Source organism: Cetorhinus maximus, chromosome 2 (assembly GCF_964194155.1).
Source record: "Cetorhinus maximus chromosome 2, sCetMax3.hap1.1, whole genome shotgun sequence".
Taxonomy (NCBI): domain Eukaryota; kingdom Metazoa; phylum Chordata; class Chondrichthyes; order Lamniformes; family Cetorhinidae; genus Cetorhinus; species Cetorhinus maximus.
The window spans coordinates 202,012,541-202,039,273 of NC_135880.1; the positions used below are offsets into that span (position 1 = coordinate 202,012,541).

The following is a 26,733-nucleotide window of genomic DNA, read 5'->3' on the forward strand; positions in this document are numbered from 1 at the left end:
TCTGGTTGTATGGCTTAGCTACAGGTTGGATAAGTTTAATGAGCCCTCAAGGGAACCTTTCATCTTGGAAAACTAATTCCCCACCTTTTGGTTCTCTTTCTCCTATGTGGCATTATTCCTGTTAAAAAGATGGACAGTCAGCCAGCTCCCAGGCTTCTGGCTGGTTTTTTTGTTGTTGTATATAGTGGATGAGAACTGTGTGAGTGGCCAGGTTTGACTCATCTAATGATGTTTCCTACTCCCATGTGGGGCAGAGCCTCAGACTCAACTTGCCTCTTGCTGACATTCCAGCTAAGGTCAAAAACATGGTACACTGCAGTCAAAAACCTGCTTCCTAACATTTAGTGGCACAGAACTATGGTGCACCTTAGCCATTCCATAAAATCTTAAGATGAACAGAAAATACTGGACATGCTCAGCAGGCCTGGCAACATCTGTGGGAAGAGTTAACCTTTCAGGTTGATGTCATCCCAGTTCCAACGAAAGGGCATCAACCTGAAGCATTAATTTTGTTTCGCTCCCCACAGATACTGCCAGCCCTACCTATCCATCATTTTCTGTTTCAGGTTTCCAGCATCCACAGTATTTTCCTTTCATTAGATTTCCCCTCTGTGGATGTGGTTCTCTGTACAGCTCCCTCAGTCTTGAGAGCAAGGTGCTCCACATCCAGATCTACAATTATTGTTGCTAGGAAATTTGGGAAACAGAAGTGCTATCACTTTTCCCTGACTTTTTTCACTCTCACTCCCAACATAACACTTCACTGTTTCCCGATTCCCTATCTAATGTCAGAGATTACTCAGCCAAGGTAAGCGAGTTCAAATGTCAAACAGGCTTGGTACACGCACTAGCAGCCTTCTGGTTGGGAGTGCGAACTGCTGAAAGCTTGAATTGCTGGGGAACCCTGAGGAATAATACTAATCAAAAGTGTTATTTCCAACCTATTGAAAGAATCCATCAAGGGATTCTTCAAAACCAGTGGAAGTCAGACACATGAATTAATGATTACAACACACAGTGGATGTAATGCTGAATTGCATTTCATTGTACATCTAACACAGAAAAAGAAGGATAATGTCTTCTTGAAAATTGATTGCAAAGCTTTCATTTGTTTCCAAACACAAATCGCATCAGAACATCCGGACCATTGTGTTATTTTGAACTGATGACAGTGTAATGAAATGTTGCAGGCGCCTTAAAGCAAAAGACAACCATCAAGACTTTTGCATAAAAATTAATTCTCCTTAAACTAAAATTCTACCTCAGCAAGTGATGTTATCCTTGTGAGGAAAGGAAAAACAAACTGTGGCGGTTAAAATTTTACGGTGTATGTCTAACAGTTCCAGGGGTAGAAATTCATCCGGGTCTGAAATCGGCACTGCCCAACGGTATGTACCCAAGTTGAGTTGGCCTAAAATTGGGCTATAGGTGAGCTGCCAATACATTTCGCACCCATTTTAGCAAGCGAATTTCATGTTATTTGCTTTGCAGCAGTAGCCCTCAGGTAAAGAGGAGGAGAGAGAGCGCCGTGGGGCTGTTTTGCGACAGAACCCCGACTGGCTCCATGTTGAATTCGCAAGCTTTTTGCTGGCATTGCTTTGCTTCTTCCCCCAGCCCTCTAATTTCCTTTCCCAACTCCAGGAATCTTTGTTATGATCTTGAGCATGGGACAACCTCTGGTGCCTAAAGCTCTCCGTAAGGACTAAACAAATCGGAGACCAATTTCCCAATGTTTATCACCAGTCTCTTTAGATGCTTGATCCACCAGGATCATGCTCATGTATCTAAAGAGGCTGGCAACAAAATGATGGGAAATTGGTCTCTTTAATTGATCTCCACTGTGCTGTACCAGACACCCTTATGTCCGGTATTGTTATTTTGGAGTCACTACTGCTCTGAACATGATTGTCCCCCTACCTCACACTTGCTGCTCTGCCACAGTGAAGCTGAAGCCTGACCTCATTCCTTCCTTTCTTGTTATTTGCATGTCTGTTATTATTTAGTTGCGTGCTACATACAGGCTTGTGTTTGGGAGGCCCATGACGACATCACCTCCATGCGTATTGCGGCACCGATGATGTCCCTTCGCCTCACCCCATCTCCCCCCCCTCGAACTACATTGCCGCTGATCTGGGGTCCGGTAGTGTTGACCTCTGTCGGTGGCCATCCTGACAGTTATGGGGGTGGAAAAGGAATGTAAAAGATAGTAACCCCAGGCTGTGGTCAAACAAAAAAAAACTGGCCAACAGGATTCGTGCACACCCTTCAACGCAGAAGACAATCTGGTAACATGGTAGCATTAAAGTCGACAACAACAATGTAACACCGGAAGTTGCTGGGAAAAGCATCATGGCTGCAATCTGGAACAAGGCCCCCTACTGGCCTCCTAATGAAATGCAATTAAAGACTCTACAAAGCATTGATATATTTAATGTATTACAAATTTTAACTTGATGTGAGAATAATTAACAGATTTTACAAAAACAGTTTACTTGGCAATAATCTCTGTACACTACAGTGTATTTGTACAGAAACAGCAAGAACAAAACAGAAAACTCTATCTGGAAAATAACCCTGTTTGTTTGTTGGTTGTTAATGCTTTAGATATTGAGAATGTTGAGTTAGGCTTGAGATGGCCTCACCACAATCTTCCAAAACATTTACAGATAACTTGGCTTTTAAAATTAACCAATAGAGAGATCTTTGCTTGGAAATTTTCATGTTACTCCTTATAATGCTGGCTTTGTTTAGGTACGGTGCACAGAATAATTCTTAACATTTTGCATTTTTCAGGGGGAACTGACTAAAGTATTGCAGAGATTGTTTGCAGGTTCCTAACAGCTTCTCCCCCACTGTGTCTCCCTGCTTTACGACGAAAAATAAGATGGAGTAAAAACTGCTTTTGTGCTCTAAAGGATTATTTTACCTTTAAATCTGCTATCAGCGGCAGCCCTGTGGTGTTGCTGTCACTGACACGTAGAGTGCAAACTCCACTGTACTGACAATACTTCAGGCACAATTATTCCAGGGTGAGTTACAGCTCAAATTGCTCTCCCCACTGGCAACTAATAGGTGTACGTCAAAACCAGTGGCGTACTGCAAGAAAGAAACAGGGAGACCAGCACCGGTAAAACACAGGCCTTGCCAAACAACTCTCTCTCAGTGCCCTAACCCACAAACTACCATTAGTGAAGTAGCCTGAGCAGGGTCTCACTCAATTGTATTGCCAGTACCACTGACAAGAATGAGCAGTTTGCCAGGGAAATGGTGTGATATGCATGGCGTGGTGATAATTGTTGAATTCATATTCTTAACTCCTTGCTGCCACTCTAATGGTGACTTTTTCCCAGTCAATCCCACAATGCGCCACCATGAACAAGCTGTAACCTTCATTCTGTTTCAGGTTCATCTGATTGCATGTGTGTTGTCACTAGCTTCACTTTTACTGCTCAGTGCCATGATTGTAAGGATATGTAAACTGTATTTTTTGCATTTCTTTCCCTTCCCTGCTTTCCCCTTCACCATTTCCTCCGATTATAGAAGTAAGTGAGCCTACGAGCTCGACCCAGATTCAAGGTCAGTACGGAGCACTGTCATTTCTGTGGCTGCATCTCCTTTTCTCTACTGCATGAGGGAGGGGACCTCTTTCAGCACTGTCAGGGGGTTGATTCAATCAGAAGTGAAATATTTGTTTTTAAAGTGTGGTCTGGAAGCAAAGAATCAACAACAACTCGCAGTTTATTGTCAACATCTTGAGAATAATGTCTTACTAATTGCAACAAGAGGAGTGGAATAATGGTCTTCAAAAAATACAGTATCACTTTGAACAACAGCTGGATACTGAAGCCAAATTCATCTGTTGTATGGCTGACCTCATGTCTGCCACTTCCTGAATTGATGTCTTATGTAATGCAATGCCAAGATTCAATAAATTATTTCCTCACTTTTCATCCTTTACCAAGCATTGATGGGCAAGTTGGCTAAGCTCTTCTTGTCTGCCTCCCACTGTTTCAAATATCATGCAATTCCATTAGAATGCGAGGAAACTCATTAAAAGGGAAACTGAGTCCAGCAAAATGGAATAGTTGATCTGCAGCTGTTTTGTGGGATTAGTTTTTTTTTTAACCCAAGCCTTAGTTTATGACCTATCAACTTCTGTTTAAAAAAACCCTATTTAATTCTGAAGGATAAATTGGGATTTTGATTATTTATAGGGGAAGGATCTGAACTATCATCAATTCAAGTGATCCAGCAGGCACAGGAATCTATATTGTTATCATGTCAAAAATAATTTCAATTAGGCAATCAAAGGAAACTTGACCTGCTCTCTACAAATAAAAAACAGCAAAAAAACTTGTGAAGTAAAATATAAAATATTGTAAGAAGTGAATACAACAATCTATCTTTGAGAGGGAATGAGTGCATCTGAAGGAATCTTTAGAATCATTCTGGTTCTGTTAAATTGATTCATGTGCATCCACCATAAAAAGGCCCAACTTCAGTTCCTTCTCTGAGAGAAAAGCTCAAAGGAGTCTATAACTTATTAACCCGAAAATTTAGAAGTTTAATGTTTTGTTTCTGTTTTCGGCACATTCACAGACTTTATGTGAAGATGGGATAGAACAACCTTTGTCCTCCAAAAATTCAAAGTTCCAAGCAGTCCAACAGAACCCCTGGACACTTTGCAAATTTGGTTTGACATTACATTGGATTAGTGTTAAAACAAAGCACTCAGAGAATGAGGCCCCCCCCACTCCCCTCATCTTCCCACCCCACATGCCTCCACAGCCCATATATCTTTAGTCTGCAGCACTTTAAGAAGGCGCTCACTGTCACTTTCTCATGGTCAATTAGGGATGGGCAATAAATGCTGGCCTTGCCAGTGATGCCCACACCGCGTGAAAGAATAAATTAACAAAGGTAAGGTTGACCCTAACTCCAGATTTACGCTGCAGGTTTAATGTTAGTGCAAGATGGAAATCACTTTGCACATATTCTTGCCCTAAAGACATGTTAAACAATCGGGGAAGAAGAAATAAGAGTCAAGCTCTTAAATTAAACAAAATCCTTTCATAATAAACAGAGCAATATTTTATTTTTTTCTGAAGTAGGGTTTATGAGTTCAGTGTATTGGTTTGGATGAAGTAGAAAAACAACAGTAAAGTGACTTCATTTCACAGCAAGCTCATTTCACTGAAACTGCATCTCCTACTTCATCACCTCAGCGTAAATTCCTCTCCATTTAGTGCTCTGGTCCTCCTGGGAGTTTGGCTTTGTGAGGAGGAGAAGCAGAAATTATGTTTCAGTTGTCAGTTCAGCTTGCTGTGTTGAGAAAAAAAAACATATACAAAATCAATAATGCTTCACTTTATATTTCACCTGCATCTTGCACTTAATGCTTATCAAAAGCACATTACCCCAAGCTATAAAAAATTACCAGTTGTTTAGTAACAGTATGAAATAAATCATTTTTAAAAATTAGCACCTGAATAATCCAATGAGAATTAAATATGGTTCATGTTAAACAATTCAGAGATTGGTACTAAATACAAACTACTGGAATATTTTGTTAAACCTTTATTTATTAAATATTAATCATGTTATGCTTTATTACCTATGCTAATCAAGAGTTGTAAATTTTTATTTACAGCTATACAATGATCTTTCTGATCAAAATAGTGGAGGCAACTTTTAAATGAATCTTGTATTAAATAATAACCATGTAAAGAATTTTCATTATCTTCCAGTTCCTGTGTATTTGTAGCTGGTAGTGGTCGAGCTTAAAAGGCAGGGAACATGTGCTAATAAAACAATTACTGTCAAGTTAGTTCTATGAAGGTTAACATATTCATTTACTTATCTGTCAAAAATCATTGTTTGCTGCTGAGGTGGAGGTGATTATTTTTCACATTTTAGCTAGCTATTCTAGGTTTTTGCATGAACTTTCCAAAGATATGTAGTTAAAACTACAAGGGTAGCTTACTCAGGATGATCCAGCAAATAGCTACTATTCTTTTAAGGTTCCGAGTTAGGATATTATGGATTTGGTTAACGCACAGTTCAAAATCCTGATGGACAAATTTTTTAAAAGAAAAGTATTATCACTCCAATTGTTGACACAAATTATCCTATATGATAGACTCCTGATTGCTGTGCCATTAGGGAGAGGTAGCAAATTGGGCAAAGAAGGAAACTATGCTGAATGAGGCAGACCAGATCATCATCATGTGGCCATGATCAGGAGGATCCAGCACACCATTGACCAATGCCTAGTTACTTTCCAACTCTGTTGAATAAGAGATATTTTTATATTTAATGTTACTGAGGAAAACGTACCTTGCTGCATTTTTTTAGATCATTTCTAGCACTGAAGTTCCTCTACCCATTACCCAAACATCATTTAAAAAACAATAGTTGCTGTTCTTGATCCATGCAAAAGGTTTGCTTTTCTTGATCCAGGCTTCAATTTTATCTGCAAATTAATTGTGAGAAAACTGTGCAAGTTAGTACTTTGACAAGTGCTCCCTTTGTAAAAATGGATGCAATTAATTGGGCTTGCCAGTATTTAGGGTGAACTAAAACTTGCAAAAAAGCACTCAGTGTTCATGTCAAGTCTCTTTATCTGCTAATTTAACAGAGGCAATGGGCCAAATCTTCCTCTGGGCTCTGGAAAACTCAAACCTTCGCAGCTCTCAAACTTCACACTTGACCCATATGTGACTTCAGGCACCATTTTGTCTTCTTAGACCAGGGTTAGGTTCGCAGCACAGTTTGTGAGTTGCACTGCAGTTTGTGAGGAGCGTGGGTGTAGAAGCAGGCTAATTAGAAGGCCCACCTTGGTTCTCCAACACAGCATTCCAGCACCAAAAATTATTTAAAGACGCCCTAAACCTCACCCCTCACTTTTCTCAGTCCTCATCCATCCCCATGCCAGCCCATGCCCCATCAGATTGCCCTTGCCACCACATGCCACCTCAGCCTCTATTCCCCCTCAAATTACCCATGCTACCTCTATTCCCCCATGTACTCTCTATACCCAGTATGCAATATGTACAGTCCTCAGATTCCATTCAATATTAATGGGAAAGGTTTTACATTCTTTAGGGAAAAATGAACCTCTAACCAGATAAAAAAAAGCCTCCATACCATTGACACTGAGAAAAAAAAGCATCCTGTCATGTGAAAAAACAACCTTCTAATACTTGTAATCCTATCACCTTGTGTCACCACACCAGAAACTACATCAAAGGGATAACCTGTTGTTACAGCTTCTCAAAACTGTCATTCATTCTAAGTGAATAGAACACCTACATTAGCACTTGAAACTCAGCCAAGCATTGATAATGACCACAGCTGTCCAAACAATAGACTGCTTTATGGGAAGGAAAGAACGGAAGATGCTCATTTCAATTTCAAAGCAGAATCCTTGTCAAGAAATGTAAGGGAGCAGATGATTAGCTATTTTTCAAATGTAGATTTTTTTCAAATGTCAAAACCAGGTTTTGTTTTAAGTAGCCAGAGCCATTGAAATCAAAGTAGACAAGATGACAGCACAGACTGACAGGACATGTGGTAACATTTTTCACTGCATAATGCTGCTTTCTCCATTTGAAAAGCACTGCAATGCATGTGAACAAATACACAAGACTGGTCAATGTAAGCATCAACGTCCCTTTAAACATTGATTCCTATGACGAACCACTGCATTAAAAATGCAACTACATTACAATGTAGCACTTATTAATGACATTAGAGGTGTGAAAATACTTCACACTTACCTTTCAGAAAGCTCCAGGCTCTTCAGCAGGCTTCCCATTTTCTTTACAAACTCTCAAACTTGGTGTGCTTTTAACGAGCTTTCAAAATCCCATACCACCAGATGAAAATGATGTGCAGGAGGAAATCCAATTTTCATCTCCATTTAAAATGGGCAACCCAATCTTAACACGGGTGTGTGCGCGTGTGTCTTTGCACACTCGCCATTTCTACTCGGTCAGAGGAAAATGGCACAGGGTTGGAAATGCAGAGGGAAATCAATTTCCCCCTCAAAAAAAAGCAAAGTGCGGCCATTTACGCACCAAAATGCACCTCTGCGTCCAGTTGAAAATTCGGCCCAATAAGTAATTTAAAATAATAAACAGCAGACAAAAGAATTTCATATCAATGCATCAAGCTTTCATACATTAATATTGTGCAGCACAATTTCACTCTAATTATTTCTGCTATTTTGTTTTCTTTACCTTCACTATATAACATGCCTTCACTGGAGGAAGAGATTCCCCATTTTTAAGCCTTTGTTAAAGATAGTGAAAAAGACACAGTTGCTGGAAATGTACTAGGGTGGCATGATTTTGCCTTTATTTAATATCTTCCGTCCTTGGGATACCTATTTGTCATCAGTTTGCATCTGAAAGCAGGAATGTAGTTGCATGGCATTGCATGCTGGTGCAACATTATGCTATCTCACACCACCATGCATGCCGGACTTTGGACAACAAGGAAAATCATTTGGTTCAGAACAGGAAAATGGGATCAATACAGTCAAGCCAATTCAGTATACTTGGCTATATTCCAACTATTTCTAGTTCCAAAATCTGATTGAAATTCATGGTAATGATACCCTGTCAGTGCAGAAAGTGGTACCCCAGGTGGTGGGTTTGTTGCTGTTCAACTAACCAATTATTTTGTTCCATTTCTGTCTGTCCTGTCAATCTCATGGGGCCTGGGCACATTCTGCTTTTTATCTTCTTTCATTTTCATCATGTAAGTAATCATATAATCTTCATTATATCCCATTGTTACTCCATTCCATTCCCTAGTCACCCAAAATAGGATAATTTGCAAGGGCAAAAAAATTTCAATTGCTAAAGAATAATTACATTCCACATTACTCTTGGATGGAGTGTGCTTTAGCTTACATTAATGGTGAATTAGGTGAAGAAAAATAATAAAACATCTCTTCCTGACCTATGAACTCAGGCTTGTTTATCTTTGACCACCAGGATTACTTTCTTTGATGAAAGCTATTGGAGTTCTGTTTTCTTTATTTGTTTATTAAAAAGAGACAGTACTGCCTTTTCATAAATCCACAGGCTATCTCGTTCAGTGCTTAATATGTTCAGTTTCTTAAATGTAGTATTAATAGACATATGATTTGCATACTTTAACTATTGTATAAATATATATGTATCGTATTAAATTACTTAATCAGTTTGATATTGGTCAGCTAACATTTAATAAATAATTGCCTTGTAATTAAAGGAGACTTGCTGTATACTTACTTTTTGATCATTTTTAAACATGGTCGTTAGCCTACAACAAGCATTGCACTAAACTGGAAGATAACTGGAATGAAAGGAGTCCTGTCTCTTTAAGAACAGTTGCCATGGTAGAATTTGTTCACATGAATTGGTTTCTGCATGTTCTACCCAGTGAATAGAATGCCAAATCTTGTTAACCCTCCTTTTCTCCCCACCATCTTAAAAAATAAATTGTGTATCACTGGAATGTAAAATGGTTGACAACGTATAATCAGGCCGAGGACTCAAATTCCACTTGGATATGTCATTGCTGTATAATTGTGTAGGTGGCGATTATACAATATAAATACATTATTGTAATCCATTTACGTGATCACGGTTACTGGTTATAGATGCCCAATCAATGACTTATTCAGATGCATTAAGGTGCTGAGATACAGGCAGGAGAAAGTCAAACAAAATAAAACATTTAGTGACCCAAGTGCAAATACTCCAGACTGATGTATGTCAATTAAAATAAAAATATTTTGTGGGAATGTAGCATTGCTGATTCCATTATGTAGCAAATAAATAAGAACCTGCAAGTAAGTGCAGATTAAACATTTCCTTATTTGACTTCAACAGATGTCTGATTATTTTATCAGAATATTATAAATAAAAGGAAATAATCCAGGGATATCATGTGAAGTCCAGAGCCACAGCACCATGCTCACTAGTTTATTCCCACTGTCAGTTTCAGTACCTTTTTAAATCAAGTTTGCTCTTCAATTCTCCCCAAGCAATATATCAGGTTTGCAACCATAAACTTCTGAAAATACAATACTAATTAGAAAAGGTGAGTCACCTAATTTGATTTAAAAAAACACAATTTATAGTTGTTCCTGTCCATTTTCTTTGACCGTTAAATTTCCTCTGTAACCCCTGTTCTATAAAGTGAAGTAATGTGTAATGAAGAGTTGAAATCATTGGTCCATAACTTCCATTCCTTGGGGAGTCAGACCTGGGGGATGCCCCAAAGATATACTTGGGGCCAACCTGCCCCCCAGAAGTCCACAAGGTAATTGCCGTGCTGTCCAAACTTCCATTGGGCAATCGCCCTGCAATGGGAACCATCTGATGCTGCAACTTAAATCACAAAATTCGCATGGTCCTGACTGTGTTACAGCAGTGATTACCCAGAAAAAGTTAGAAGAATTAAATGCATTTATAACTTTTGGGTAACTATAGTACTAACCCACCCTGACCCCACGACCTTAAGGCTACCCCGCTACCCGCCCCCTCACCCTCTTCCAACCCCTTCCCACCCCGCCCCCACTACCCCCTCTTCCTCCTGACTAATCAACCTTGTCTCTCCCCCCCACCGACCTGTCTCCCCACGGAACCCCCCCAACTGCCCTTCCCACACCCCCTGTCAGTGGAATTCCCAAGCCTGGTTGTGAAGAAGACACTGAGACTAAGATGCTTTGGTGGACTGTTTATTGCTTGTCATAGGGTTTGCTTCTCCACTCTAACACCTTCAAGCCAGTGCTGGCTGAACTATACACATATGAGTATAATTAACTAATGAATACCCAACATCTGCTCACCTTATTACCTTAAACTATGAGGTATTTAACATCCATCAACAGAACCTGTAAGAGATGAACACCCCTGACTTCCCTTTCCACCTCCCCGCTGACCACCCCACTGACCACCTGACTCCCCTCTCACACTGACCACCGCCCACTGACCATCCGACCCAGCCCCAACCACTGACAACCCCCAGCCACTGACCACCACACCCTACCAATCCCACCCGCTTACCTTATACACTCACCTTCTCCCTGGCTTCACACAGTGACTGGACCTTTAAACTTACTTGCTTTACGGCAGCTTGTGCCGCATAAAGGCATTCCTTACGTCCAACTCAGCTGCCTTTGGAAATCCGCTGCACTGCACCTTTCTCACCCGGCCCAAGTTGGGAGATCAGGCTAGAAAGGTGTGGCTACATTTTAGGGTAAGTAACTAGGAACGGAGTGGCAATCTGACTCTGATTGCCACTCCACTGAAGTTAAACATTTGCTGTGTAATATTCCAGAGAATGTGGCTTCTTATTCCTTCGGCCCTATTTTAATAAGCTCTATGTTATATAGACACATTTTCCAGTGGACTACAGCTAACTGTAGTTGTTAAACATGTTGGGCGAGAAATTGATTTTCTTGAGCACCTGTTTTTTAGATATCACAAAGTGCCTTAGAGCTCCAAATTGGTATTTGTGGTGCAGGCATTAGTATGTGCAGTGAATGTCTGACAGAAGGGTGCAGAGCAGGCAGATCATGATATCAGTTAGCATGTGGTCCTGACTTGACATCAAGGCTCCAGCCAATCTGTGCCTCACACAGTGAAACATGTGTCCAGCAGCATGAGGGACGCCCTGCACCACCAGCACCCCCACCCCATCCCCCAACAACTATTTAAAGAGATCATCAACTACTTACAGGTTCCTGATGTTGCTACAGCTTTACAAGTTTTTATTGCTTTCTATTGTTTCAAGTTGCAAAGGTCTACAGGGAATAATGTGACAAGCGCTGAAGGTTTTTTTTTCTGCACAATCCAGTTGCTCGCAGATGATGCACGAGTAAGCGTTCCCCTTGGAACACAGCGTGACTTGGAGAAGGAATAGAGGACCAGCTGCTGGAAAATGGGGAGGGGGCTTTCAGCAAGAGGCTACATGCACCCAGAGTGTTCAGGGAATTAATCTCCTACCTGAACCTCAGCGAGGAACAATGAGGGGGACAGCATTCAGGTTTGGGTCAAGTCGTAGGTTAAAGCGTGCCTCCTATTCACCTATCATTTCAGATTTAACTCTGGATTGCCGTGTTTCCAGAGCCGTGAGAAATCTATTGGCCAAAGGGAAGTGAGGACTGTTGGATCCAAGAGCTAATGCCTTTCTACTAACCTGGTGGATCTAGCTTGCCTGCCTCAACAGCACTCCACAATTAGACGCAGCACCCCAACCCTTCCTATCACCCCCAACCACCTCCAGCCCCACCCACCCAAAGACTCTAGCCCTCTCAGAGCTTTACCACAACATAAGCAGGGAGCTATAGATTTAGCAATACCACCTTTTTCCTTTGTAGGGACATGTCTACATTGTGCCCATAGAATCTCGCCTTTGAATGCCGCCCACTGATTTGACAGTTTTTCTTGTAATAGCTGTGTCCAGTCCACTCTCGCCAGCTCACCTCTCAGCTTTGTAAAATTTGTCTTCCCCCAATTTAGAATTTTTACTCCTGTTCTATCGTTGTCCTTTTCCATAATGATGCTAAATCTAACTACATTATGGTCACTACCTCCAAAATGGTCCCCCACTGCTACTTCATCCACTTGCCCAGCTTCATTTCCTAAGACTAATTCTAGAATTGCTGTCATTGGACTTGTTACATGCTGGCTAAAAACGTTCTCTTGAATACAATTCAAGAATTTTGCAGCCTCTGTGCCCTTCACACTGTTCGTATCCCAATTGATATTCGGGTAGTTGAAGTCCCCAACAATTACTGCGCTATTGTTTTTGTACTCAGAAATCTGTCGACATATTTGCTCTTCTAACTCCCTTCCACTATTTGGGGGTCTATAGTACACTTCTAGCAGTGTGGCTGCCCCTTTTTATTTCTGAGAATCCATATGGTTTCATTTGATGCTTCATTTAATATATCACCCCCCCTCACAACTGTAATTGATTCTTTAATGCTACAACCCCACCCGCCCAAGGACTCTGGCCCTCTCAGAGCCCTACGACTTTACCCCACCACCTGCCACTGAAAGTTCTGATTCCACTCGAAGACTCTGGCCTTTGCCAAAACTGGGGATTGCAATTTCACCTCCTCCCTCCTCCCACTCCCCCACCACCCAAACTGTGGCCTCTGATCCCTCTCCTAAAATCCTGACAATCTCCAACCACCTCCCTCCACTCCCTCTTTCTGCACCCCTTCCTGACCTGGTCATGCCTCAAACTTAGTGGGTCCTATGGCCTCTTCTTCAGCATCCCAGCCTGACTTGAAGCCAAACCTGTTGACCTGGTCTTCAATAATGGTTTCACTGAAATCTGCCATAATTGTAACCTCAAAATAGCGCAAGGACCGCTTTGCCCGTGGCTATGAAGGTGATCATCATGATGAACTTTTATGCTCCTTCCAGGCTGGAGCTGGAGATATTAACAACACCTCTCACAGTTTGCCATCCACTGTTGTGTCTGGGAGGTCACTGGCATTCTCAGTTCAAACAGAGATAATAGCATTTCATTCACTCTTGCCAGAAATGAGCAGGCAGAGTGAGCATGTGGTTTCGCTAAGACTTCAGGCTTCATTATGATGCAGATTGCTATTGACTTCATGCACATCGATTTGGGCGCCATAAGTCATCTGTGTCCTATACCACAACAGAAAGGGGCTCCACTCCCTCTCCATCCAGTTGTGTGTTTATTCCCTGTGCTTTTTTCTGCCCTAGTGCTCTGACACAGTGCCACTCCAGTGGCTGCAGTTTGGCTGATGGAAGGTTTCTGATTGCCAGTGGAGGAGAAAACATTTAGCGGTCCTGGACCTGGGCCTGGAAGGACCAGCTCTAGACTCGAACATCTTAGCAAGGGCTGCAGTCATCTGATGTGAGCTGGCTATCTGACAAGCAAGGGCAAAGGCACTGGAGAAGTAGCAGGTGTGGGAGTATGAATGGTGCCTTCATGAGAGAAAGGGCAGCAGGTTTTTGCTTCATCAGGATGCGCCTCATCAATTCTTGTAATCTGTTGGACTGCTGTGACACCCACAAGCTCCTTTGCAAATTGAAATCCATAGGCATGATACAGCAGCCTATTCTTGCATGAGACACTCTGAGCTTCCACTATTGCACACAGACGTTGGGCAGCTGTTTCTTGTGCTGCATTGGAAACTGTGAAATCAGCCATCCAACACAGAATCATTGTTGGTTCCACAAGTGCACCAAAGAAGTTTGCCACCACTTCCGGAAAGGATGGGCTCCAATGTTTGCACGTAGCTCTATGCCAAGTTGGCGCTGGACTTCTCCACACTCCTTGACGTTGAACACATGCTCATTTTGCAGGCTTCCCAATGCACTAAACATTCCCTTGTGCAGACCCATCAGTGTTCCTCTTTATGTTGCTAGAACCATAGAAAAATTACGGTGCAGAAAGAGGCCATTCAGCCCATCATGTCTGCGCCGGCCAAAAAGAGAAAAAAGAAACTAGCCGCTTGTTTTAATCCCACTTTCCTGTACCTGGTCCGTAGCCTTGCAGGTTACAGCACTTCAGATGCAGATCCAGGTACCTTTTAAATGAGTTGAGCATTTCAGCCTCAACCACAAACTTAGGCAGTGAATTCCAGTCACCCACCACCCTCCGGGTGAAAAAGTTTTTCCTCATGTCCCCTCTAATCCTTCTACCAATCACCTTAAATCTTTGCCCCTGGTATTTGACCCTCAGTTAGGGGAAACAAGTCTTTACCGTTTACCCTATCTAGGCCCCTCATAATTTTGTACACCTCAATTAGGTCACCCCTTAGCCTCCTCTGTTCTAAGAAAAACAACCCTAGCCTATCCAATCTCTCCTCATAGCTGCAATTTTCAAGTCCTGGAAACATTCTTGTAAATCTCCTCTGCACTTTCTCTAGAGCAGTTATGTCCTTCCTGTAATGCGGTGACCAGAACTGCACACAAAATTCCAGCTGTGGCCTAACAAGCATTTTATACTGTTCCATCATTACATCCCTGCTTTTGTACTCAATACCTCACCCAATAAAGGAAAGCATTCCATATGCTTTCTTTACCTCCTTGTCCACTTGTCCTGCCACATTCAAGGACCTGTGGACATGCACCCCAAGGTCTTTTACTTACCCAGCCCCTCTCAATAACTTCCCGTTTAATGAGTATTCCCTTACTTTGTTTGCCCTCCCCAAATGCACTACCTCACACTTTTCTGGATTGAGTTCCATTTGCCACTTCTTCGCCCACTCAACTAAACCATTGATATCATCCTGAAGTCAACAGCTATCCTCTTCACTATCAACGACATGGCCAATTTTTGTATTATCTGCAAATTTCCCAATCATGCTTCCCACACTTAGATCTAAATCATTAATATATACAACAAACAGCAAGGGCCCCAACACTGAGCCCTGTGGAACACCACTGGAAACCATTTTCCATTCGCAAAAACATCCATCAACCATTCCCCTTTGTTTACCGTCACTGGTCCAATTTTGGATCCTACCTGACATCTTCCCCTGTATTCCATGAGATCTCACTTTCCTGACCAGTCTGCCATTATTCATTCACAGGATGTGGGCTTCGCTGGCTGGTCCAGCATTTATTGCCCATCCTTAGTTGCCCTTGAGAGTGATGGTGAGCTGCCTTCTTGAACCATGGCAGTCCTTATTGCCTTATTGAAATCCATGTAGACAACATCCACAACACTACTCTCATCAGTCCTCCTTGTTACTTCCTCAAAAACGTCCATTAAGTTAGTAAGAAACGGTCTTCTCCTAACAAAACTATGCTGACTATCCCTGATCAATCCGAGCCTTTCCAAGTGACAGTTTATCCTGTGCCTCAGAATTGTTTCCAATAATTTGCCCACCACTGAAGTCAAACTGACCGACCTATAATTTTCTGGCCTATCCCTTGCACCCTTTTTAAATAATGGAACAACGTTCACAGGCCTCCAATTCTCTGGGCCCTCGCCTGTATCTAGTGAGGATTGGATGAATAAAAGAACAATGATCCTCAGAGCATCCAATATTTCCTCCCTGGCTTCCCTCAACAGCCTGGGATACAATCTATCTAGTCCTGCTGATTTATCCACCTTCAAGAATGCCAGGACCTCCACTACTTCCTCTCTCACTATGCTTATTGTATCTAATATTTCACACTCCTCTTTAACTAGAATGTCTGCATAATCCCTTTTCTTAGTGAAGACAGGGACAAAGTACTCATTGAGAACCCTGCCCACAAGTTACCATGCGCATCTCTGATAAGCCCTACCCTTTCCTTAGTTATTCTCTTGCTCTTAATGTATTGGTAAAACATCGTAAGATTTTCTTTGATTTTACCTGTCAATATTTTTTCATATCCTCTCTTTGCTTTCTTACTTCACCCCTATACTTTCTATACTCCTCTAGGCTTTCTACTGTATTAAGTCTATCTTTTTCTGCTTTATCTTGGCCTGTATGCTTCTGGATAAGTAGGGAGCTCTAGATTTGGCAATACCACCCATTTTTTTCTTTGTAGGGACATGTTTACACTGTGCCCATAGAATCTTGCCTTTGAATGCCTCCCACTGATTTGACAGTTTTTCTTGTAATAGCTGTGTCCAGTCCACTCTCGCCAGCTCACCTCTCAGCTTTGTAAAATTTGTCTTCCCCCAACTTAGAATTTTTACTCCTGTTCTATCGTTGTCCTTTTCCATAATGATGCTAAATCTAACTACATTATGTTCACTACCTTTAAAATGGTCCCCCACTGCTACTTCATCCACTTGCCCAGCTTCATTTCCTAAGACTAATTCTAGAATCGCTCCCCCTCTCATTGGGCTTGTTACGTGCTGGCTAAAAAAGTTCTCTTGAATACAATTCAAGAATTTTGCGGCCTCTGTGCCCTTCACACTGTTCGTATCCCAATTGATATTCGGGTAGTTGAAGTCCCCAACAATTACTGCGCTATTGTTTTTGTACTCAGAAATCTGTCGACATATTTGCTCTTCTAACTCCCTTCCACTATTTGGGGGTCTATAGTACACTTCTAGCAGTGTGGCTGCCCCTTTTTATTTCTGAGCTCAGCCCACACAGCCTCATTTGATGCTTCATTTAGTATATCATCCCCCCTCACAACTGTAATTGATTCTTTAATGCTACACCCGCACCTTTTTAATCGCCCTCCCTATCCTGCCGGAAAACCCTATATCCAGGGATGTTGTGCTAACATTTTTGCCCCTCCTTAAGCCAAGTTTCCATTAAAACGATATCATGCTGCCATGTGCCCTCAGCTCATTGGCTTTATTTACTATGCTCCTTGCATTTGCATATATACTCTTTAACACTGCCAAATTCCTATGTTGTGCTCTATTGAATCCTCACCTGAATCCTCATCTCTGCTGCAGAACATATGTGCCCTATTGGCATAGCCTACCAGCAGGACTTTCCAGAAAGATACGAAGCAAGGATTTCGCTGGCTCTTGAGCTGGCAGCCGCGACCACCCCGCTCCACCCCTTCCCCCCCCCCCACCACACCGCCTCCCCCACCCACCCCACCCCACCCCCGCCTCACTGCTACAAGATTCTGCCCATTGTCAGCTATCCAACCAGCACTGAAAGAGTTGGCCCAATTTAGTAGAACGTACTTCTACAAAGCTAATGTCCAGAAATGACATCAATGAAAACAAAATACTGGACCGGGATGAACATTATCCATGACATGCTTGTTGAAGGAACCTCTACAACTTGGAAGAATTGTTGCTTAATACCAGCAACAAGTTTCACATTAAGTAAGTAAAATAAACCTCAAAAAATATTTTATTGTATAACTGATTTTTATTCTTGCCCTCTGACAAGCTGGCACCTGTGCTATCCTTGCCAGCTACCTTACTGCGAGCAGTCATGCCCAGTGTCTTACCACCTGCAGATTCCACCTGTAATCTATCCTTCAAGACAACACTGTGACAGGAAGGGATAGAGAGTACGATTCTAAGAGTAAATCAGCAGACAAGGTAATAGCTCTGTATCCGAATGCACATAGCATTCAAAATACATCAGATGAACTGATAGTGCAAATAAGTAAGTATGATTTGATAGCCATTACAGAGATATGGCTGCAGGATGACATAGATTGGGACCAGAATATTGAAGAGTTCATGACATTTAGGAAGGACAGGAAGCTAGGAAAAGGTGGAGGGGTGGCTCTGTTAATTAATGATGGTGTTAGCAGAATAGAGAGGGACCTAAATTCAGGAAACCAGGATGTAGAAGAGATTTGAGTAGAGATGAGAACTGATAAAGGAAGAAGTCACTCGTGGGAGTGGTGTAGAGGCCCCTTAATAGTAACAACATGGTAGAGCAGAGTATAAGGAAGAAACAATGGGAGCTTGTCAGAAAGGTATGGTGATATTCATGGGAGATTTTAATCTACAAATAGACTGGAAAAATCAAATGGGCAAAGGTAGCCTAGATAAGGAGTTCATAGAATGTTTTCAGGATAGTTTCTTTAAACAGCATGTTCTGGAGCCAACTAGACAGAAGGCTATACTAGACCTGGTATAAAAACAAAAATTGCTGGAAAACTCAGCAGGTCTTGCAGCATGTTTGGCAAGAGAAACAGCATTAACATTTCAAATCTGCATGACTTCTTCAGAGATAGGACGAATTAATAACCTCATAGTGAAGGCACCCTAGGTAGCAGCGACCATAATATGATTGAATTTTACATTCAGTTTGCAGGAGAGAGGAGTGGGTCCAAGACTAGTATTTTAAACTTCAATAAGGGCAGTTATGACGGCATGAAAGCAGAGCTAGCCAAAGTGAACTGGCAAATTAGGTTAAGGCGTAGATCAATAGAGGTGCAGTGGCAGACAAAGGGGATATTTCAGGATGTAGAGAATAGATAAATTCCAACGAGAAAGAAAAATTTCAAGAGGACTCACCATCTGTGGTTAACTAAAAATGTTAAAAATAGTATCAAACTTAAAGAAAAAGCATATAATTGTGCAAAGATGGGTGGCAGGTCAGAAGATGGGGCAGAATAGAAAACACAGCAAAGAATGACTAAAAATATATAATGAGGGAAAAATTAGAGTACGAAAGAAAGCTAGCTAGAAATATAAAAAGAAATAGTAAGAGTTTGTATAGATATTTTAAAAAGAAAAGTTAACAAAATGAGCGTTCGTCCTATTAAAAAGTGAGTCTGGGGAATTAAGAATGGAAAGTAAAGAGATGGCAGATGAATGTAACTCATTTCTTCAAAAAGGGATGGAGAAAGAAAGCAGGAAACTACAGGCCAGTTAGCTTAACATTTGTCATAGGGAAAATATTAGAAGCTATTATTAAAGATGTTATAGCAAGGCACTTGGAAAAATTCCACGCAATCAGGCAGAGCCTACATGGTTTTGTGAAAGGGAAATCATGTTTAATCAATTTATTGGAATTCTTTGAAGAAGTAACGTACGCTGTGGATAAAGGGGAACAGGTGCATGTACTGTATTTAGATTCCCAGAAAGCATTTGATAAGGTGCCACATCAAATGTGACGAGTAGTGTGCCACATAGATCAATGCTGGGGCCTCAACTTTTTAAAATTGATATAAGTGACTTGGATGAAGGGACCGGAGTTATGGTTGCTAAATTTGCTGATGACACAAAGATAGGTAGGAAAGTAAATTGTGAAGCATAAAGAGGCTACAAAGGGATTTAGATTGGTTAAGTGAGTGAGCAAAGTTCTGACAAATGGAGCATAATGTGGGAAAATAAAAAATTGCCCATCTTGGCAGGAAAAATAAAAATGAAGCATATTAACTAAATGATCAGAGATTGCAGACCTCTGAGATGTGGATGGATCCAGGTGACCTAGTGCATGAATTGCAAAAGGCTAGTACATAGGTACAACAAGTAATTTGGAAAAATAATAGAATATTATCATTTATTGTGAGGGGAATTTAATATAAAAGCGTGCTTCAGTTATATAGGGCATTGGTGAGACCACATTTGGAGTACTTGGACAGTATTGGTCTCCTATTTTAAGGAAGGATGTAAATATGTTGGAAGCAGCTCAGAGAAGGTTTACTAGACTAATATCTGGAATGAGAGGGTTGTCTTATCAGAAAAGGTTGGACAGGCTAGCCTTTTATCTGAAGGACAAGAACAGCATGCAAAGCCTTTTATCTGCTGGAGTTTAGAAGAGTAAGAGGTGACTCGATTGCAACATATAAGATCCTGAGGGATCTTGACAGGGTGGATATGGAGAGAATGTTTCCTCTTGTGGGAGAATCTAGAACTAGGGGTCACTGTTAAGAAATAAGGGATAGCCCATTTAAGACAGAGATGAGGAGGAATGTTTTCTCTCAGAGGGTTGTGAGTCTTTAAACTCTCTTCCTTAAAAGTCAGTAGAAGCAGAGTGTTTTAATGTTTTTAAGGCAGAGTTAGATAGATCCTTGATAAGCAAGGGGGTGAAAGTTATCCGGGGTAGGTGGGAATGTGGAGTTGAGGTTACAATCATATCAGCCATGATCTTATTGAATGACGGAGCAGGCTTGAGGGGCTGATTGGCCTAGTCCTCTTAATTCATATGTTTATACATTCATATGTAGGGCCTCTCAGCCTTTTTACTTCTTAGTACCCCCTCCCATATTATAAAATTCCACAGACCCCTGTAACACAAGTATTTTTCTGTATAAAAATCAGGTATACAATTAAACAGTTTTTTGTTATATTTGTTTTACTTATTTGATGTGAATGTGGTGTTAAGCAACAATTCTGCCAACGTGTGATGGTCTCTTCAACAAGCATCCATGCATTTTATGGTCAATGTTCATCCTGGTTCAGTATTTTGTCTTCTACTAATAGAATGCTGTCGTCAAGCCAAAAAGATGTTCTTCCTATCACACAAATAAGTAATGTGCTATACAAATTTCAGTGCTGGTGTGATGCCAGGTATGTACGCTGTACATCCCAACAACTAGGGGATCGTATCAAACGGCACATCCTTCAGCTGTTTGCAACAGGCAAAGTACTGACTGTACTCAAACAACCAACCTGTGTTTGCACAACTCAGAAATAGTGTCCAATGCTAGATGTGATCCTGTGATTGGACAACACTTACCAAATAATCCTGATTGTGCCAAGAATTACACTGACAGCAAATTTAACTTTATCAGTCAGACTTGCAGTGTAGCTCACTTAGGTACGCTAGAAGCTATATATATTCACATGCACAGGGCCCTGTTCTTTGCAAAAAGAAAGAACATATCCACGCATTGCGCCTTTTTCAACTAAACAAAAGCTTAGGGCAGCCATTCCCTGGTTCATTCCGCATGGCAATGCCTTGACCAATCAGTGTTGAACTGCTTCGTTTTGTTCCCACGTGCATTCTCCATGGCAATGCCTTAACCAATTAAAGTCCACTTGCCAATCAATCAGCACCCTCTTATTACTGTATAAATTGTTGTTCCCTTTGATATTTGATATTCTTGTGAATCTGTCCTGGTGAGTGCAAGATGAAAAGCTTTTACAGCATGTCAATTTTTTTCAGCAGTGGCCAATAATTGCCCACTTAAGAACCTCAATTGGTGGCAGGGTGGGAAGGCCATTCACGAGTCTTCCTGTCACAGAATTAATCAGAGTGGAGGCGGGAAGGTGACAGGGTCCCTACCCACCACCCACTTGCCTGATTAAATGCCCCCAGTCCTGTCCACCAAATTCACCACAGGAGAGGACACATGATTTCACCCAATGTGTCCAACATGTGAGACGTGCAGCAGGACTAAGCATATGAGGGTCAGTTGAAGCATACAAATGTTAGATATGAGGCCTGATCGATAGAAATTGTTGATAGGTGAATGATGGGGATGTAGTGATTTGAATAGTGCTTAAGGCTACTGATGCAGTTGGTAGGGTATGACATTTGAAAAGGCATCCCCTGAACCTGACCATGTGAGGTCATTGACCTTCTTGTGGAAATGTATCCTTGAGGTCCTTGAGGCTTGACTAGTGGCATTGATCTCCTTGGCTATTTACTGTCACTACCTTTTGACCATGCATTTAGAGAGCCTTCTTGCCCCCTATGGTTTGAGGTCATCACACCTCCTTTTCCACCAAGAAAGGAGTATATGTCATGCCCCCATATCTACAGGAGCAAAAAAAGAAGCAGGTTTGGCATGGGTTACTGGAAAATGATAAAACTATAGAATCAACAATCTATTCTCAGTTTTCTGTCCAATTCCAAAATGGCAACACATTGTGTGTTTACAGCCAAGATCTTCCACATCTGTATTCCTCGCTAGGCCGCATTGGGAAATTCTACTGCGGAGTGGGTGATCTAATTTCCCAATATTTGCTCCAACATGTAATAAAATAGCTCCAAAATAATTTCAGTTAATTTTCATCTTTTTTAAAAGCATTTTCTCACCTCTGGGTATTTGTGGAAAATCAACACGAAAATATTCAAGGACTGAAATGGCAGAATAATAGATCCATCTGCTCATGATCTGGGAGCATGGAATGGCTCAAGTTTTAATCATTCATTAATTACATATAAATAGAACTCGTTAAGTAATTAGTTTTAGAGAATGTACTTGTTCTACATGAATTCCACTGAATAAATCCTTCCATCGTTATATTGCTCCTCATCCTCCTCCAGATTGGGTAAGGAGAAGCATGAATTGTTGAATCATGGATAAGCCCATGGTTATTGTTGAGCCACCAAGAACTTGACTGAAACTGTCCCAAACTGAGTTCGTGTTAGCCTCCAGACAAAGAAAACTCTCAGAGCGTCAATTAGTCTGGATTCAAACACAGGTCCCAAAGACGAAAGGACATGTACCAGCCCTTTGTACCACCGTACCTCCTTGTATTCATGCTGTTTTTAACATTATTCTAAAATGCAATTTAAAAATAAAAACTTTTTTATTCTATTAAGAACATCTCTAACTTATCTTTGAGCAAAGGAACAAGTTATATAACTGCCATCAATCCATTTGTCAACTTGGTAAAGATTTGTACTAGAAATTCAGGAGTCCAATATCATTAGGTCCAGTGAGCAGGAGGTGATCCAACTTAACCATCTCATATTTTAACCATGGTAGTACTTCAAACAACTGAGTCAACTGGGCAATGGAAGTTACACTGATTTAGTATGGAACACGGAGCGGCTGCAAGAAAAACGTGTTTTATGTGTGTTGAGGATGCAATTCCATTTTATTTGTAGAGAAATACACACTGTCTAGCTAAGTATATCATTTGACCATTTATCTAGATTTCGCCATTAAAGAAAATGAAGTTGGTTCAAACTCAAAATGCAATTAATAGCACCTGCAGTGCAGTTTGTTTAAATTTAAATCAAAGTTTGTGCTGACGAAAGGTTAAATGTTCGGAATGGTTTTAACTACGTGGCATCTGGAAGTTGAACATAGATGAAATAAAAAATCTGATATTTGAACTAACAATTCTTGCAAACGCTGCTGTCTACTGCTTCGAGCTTTGCTGTTTATTGTTTGCACCATTTACATTGATAATGTTACAATCATCTTTTTAATGATTTGTCATAGTGAAAGATTTATATAGTTGCAAATGAGACCTCCTTTTATTAATTAATCCATAGCATTACGGGTAATGATTTTGAATAAATCCAAAATCTACTTTTTCTATTGACAAATCTTCATTATATCTTCAGCCTGAATTCATACATGCTTCTTGAATTGAATATCCAGTTTATTAGATATTGCTATATCAGTCCTGAGAAGTCAATATGCACTCTGGGCTTAAGACTGTTGAGACCTTCCATCAACCTATATCTTCCAACAACCACATACAGCCCTGAGTTCCTGAAATCAATTTGCTCTAACAATCCACTTGCAGGGAAAGGAACTTTTCAAGATCCCATAGTTAGAATGTTCAGCATAATTAATGCTGCGGTTTAACCTGCCAGCCCTTAAAAAGTTCCTTTATACTCGTGTGATGTAAAATGGTTTACAGAATTTACACTGCTAATGAGAATTGTACCAACTCCCCTTCTGCTAAAGACTTTCTGCTAGAGGTTCTGGACAGGAGGCGGCTTTGACTGAACACTTCCAAAAGAGAGATCAGAACTTTCTCCAGTGTTCAATACTTAGATGGTGATTGTGTCCCTCAGTCAAACCTCAATTACTTTGCTAATATTATAATGAATTGAATCCTAAAATGAGCCATGAATGCTCTGGTTCGGGTGATACCAGGTCAATGTTGTTGGGTTCCACAATCCACAGACGGACCATTGGAAAGAGCTTCATGATCCAAGGCTGCTTGACAGGCTGGTCTCACTGAGAAAAGACTGCAAAATAGGCTGTCTACAACTGGTTGGTGTCTCTATCCAGGCATACAATCTATATAGAGAGCACTTAGATGGGTTGATGCCAAAGTGTTAGTGATTTTTCTTTCATTTTCACTGCGAGGGCACATGGAGGAATGGGGTTGGTTGCTCTTGTTTTGTCTACTTCACCTGAAGCACCTGTAATAATTTCATGCCAGGCCAACTGTTGTAACACTGGACCTTCGATTTCAGACTGCATGTATTCTGATCTGGATTTAGCATCCAGTGCATCACGTGACTAACACTGAAATCCTGTATTGAAGTTTCCTCCACACTCTTGTTGCAACTTAGTTTACATTTAAATTGTTCATCATAAGCTTTTTGCTTTCTTCAATTTTTTTTTAGAAGAGAAAACTTCTACAGTTCTTGCAAATTGGAAAGGTTTGTAAAATTAAAAAAAAATTAAAAATGCATGAAACAAATTATAACTGCACTACAACTTAACAGTCTCTGTGAGTCCTACAGAATACTAAACTAGATGCTGGTGTTCAAGCAAATAAATTAACCCATTAACCCAAAGAAATTGGTCTTCAGTACCAGTACTGTTGTTGCCTCTTTACAGCTTCTAAATAAATTTCCTCCATTAATTAATTCCCAGTATCCAGATCCCTTTAAAATGTCTGTTGCTTTGTAGTGTTTCCATTCATCTAGTTCAATTAGCACAGTTGTAGTGACCTGGTTTAGTTGTTTAGTTTTGTTGTACTGAATGCATTGTAAACATGTGCATGTGTGTGTTTAATCTTTCATCAGTAGCTTTGGACCATTTTGAATTGTACACTGAAATACTCAGTATATGCATTGTGATATGCTCTTTGAAACATTGTTTGAAAGTATTTGCTCATGGAAAAGAATACAGCCCAATCCCTGGTAAGATCAACCTAGAGTGCCCAATCATCTTGAAGGAGAAGAGTGATCTTGCCGGACGTGATTCGGTCATTAAAATGTATTTTTCAGATGTTGTATGATAGAAACATTATTTTTAAGCTCAGATTCAGGCCTGTGTTCATAGGTTGAATTTGACCATGTTGGATAAATAGAAACACATGATAAAATTTATGGCTCAGAAATTGCAATAAAAATTGTCATATTCACAGTGCATGCCAATATAGATCCGTTAAAAAAATAGTAGTTTGTGACGACAAAATTGCAAATTGCCACAAATTGCTGGATAATTTGTGCTGCTCCATTGTTCGTTTCTAAAACCAGGAGCTGGCCATAAATCTTCCCATTGATATTAATTGATTGTCAAGAAATTGCTGGAATTGCATTGCAAATTTGAAATTCTTTCCTTATTTTTCTTTGTATATTTTCTATCTCTCTCAATCTATTCTCTCTTCCCCTCTGTTTCTCTTTCTGTACTCTAATTAACCCTAATCCCTTCTCTATCATTGGCTTTGTTTCATTTTCTACCCATTAATTTCATTGTTTGAGGTGATGGAACTTTGGACCTTACATTTACAAGGTCCTGGATGACCTTTATCAATTTGCATTTCCAGCAGTTTGCAGTGTAAGAATTATATAATTTGAAGAGTGAGGTGAAAAATCCAATTTACAGTGCTTGCCCCAAGATGCAACATTCAAGCAAATGCTGGGCCATTGCAGCATACGGGTTATTGGCTTTGAAATTGAGCTGTGGGGCAATAGGCCCCAATGCTTATTTCATTCTCCTTCCACAAAGAAAGCACACATGAACTTATTTACCATCAGTTTATTTGCTTTATTTAAATATTTTGATGTCTCTGCTGTACTAGCAGAAAGAGGAATTTCAGATGAACATTATGTGCATTTGTACCCATTGCTACCACAGCATAGTTTCGAAGCCCCTGTGATTAGCACTTTAATGCTAAATAATCTTGGCTGTTTGTCAGATTTTTGCACCTTTCCATTTTGTGACACGAATAACTCTTGTTACTTTTTTGTCTTCATAGCCTATCAGTAAAACAGAGACTCTTCTTTCATTCTGTGTTTTAAGGCTAGTGTATGAAGATAAAACACAATGACTGAAAGTGCTATTGTAGTTTATCACTCTGTAAAGCAGCTTGTCAATAGCTATCATTTTGATAATGTGGTGAGAATGCATTTACACAATAACATTCTAGATTGTGGGTTCAACGGAAATATCTAGTAGTCTTTTAATAGTGACAAGATAATTTAAACAAAAGAAAGGAACATGACAGTAAAGCAGGAATAAAAGTAGTCACTGGAATGCTCTTGAGGGTGCACTAAAGAGACAGTATCATTTTGGAGAGACTGCAGTAAATCATAGGGACCATGAGACTTTTCTACTGTGCCATCCTTCCTGTTAGCTGTGACTATACCTGGCTATTGTCAGTCTCCATTTATGTCTTCCATAACAGTTACATAATTTCAATGAGTGCTCTTAA

General features: G+C 40.6%; 1 protein-coding gene across 5 annotated transcripts in view; it reads left to right on the forward strand.

Annotated features, from left to right (window-relative positions):
* Positions 1–26,733, forward strand: part of LOC144669280 (opioid-binding protein/cell adhesion molecule-like) — a 1,107,986-nt gene that overhangs the window by 1,075,537 nt on the left and 5,716 nt on the right. For 2 of the 5 annotated variants that reach the window (XM_078531641.1, XM_078531615.1), the window contains 2 exons: positions 3,541–3,576; positions 24,695–24,730. The exons of 1 other annotated variant lie outside the window; for it this stretch is intronic. In XM_078531641.1, coding sequence (XP_078387767.1) covers positions 3,541–3,576; positions 24,695–24,730 — 72 coding nt within the window. The remainder of the gene's footprint in view (positions 1–3,540; positions 3,577–24,694; positions 24,731–26,733) is intronic. 2 more of the 5 variants (XM_078531632.1, XM_078531625.1) reach the window with 2 other exon arrangements.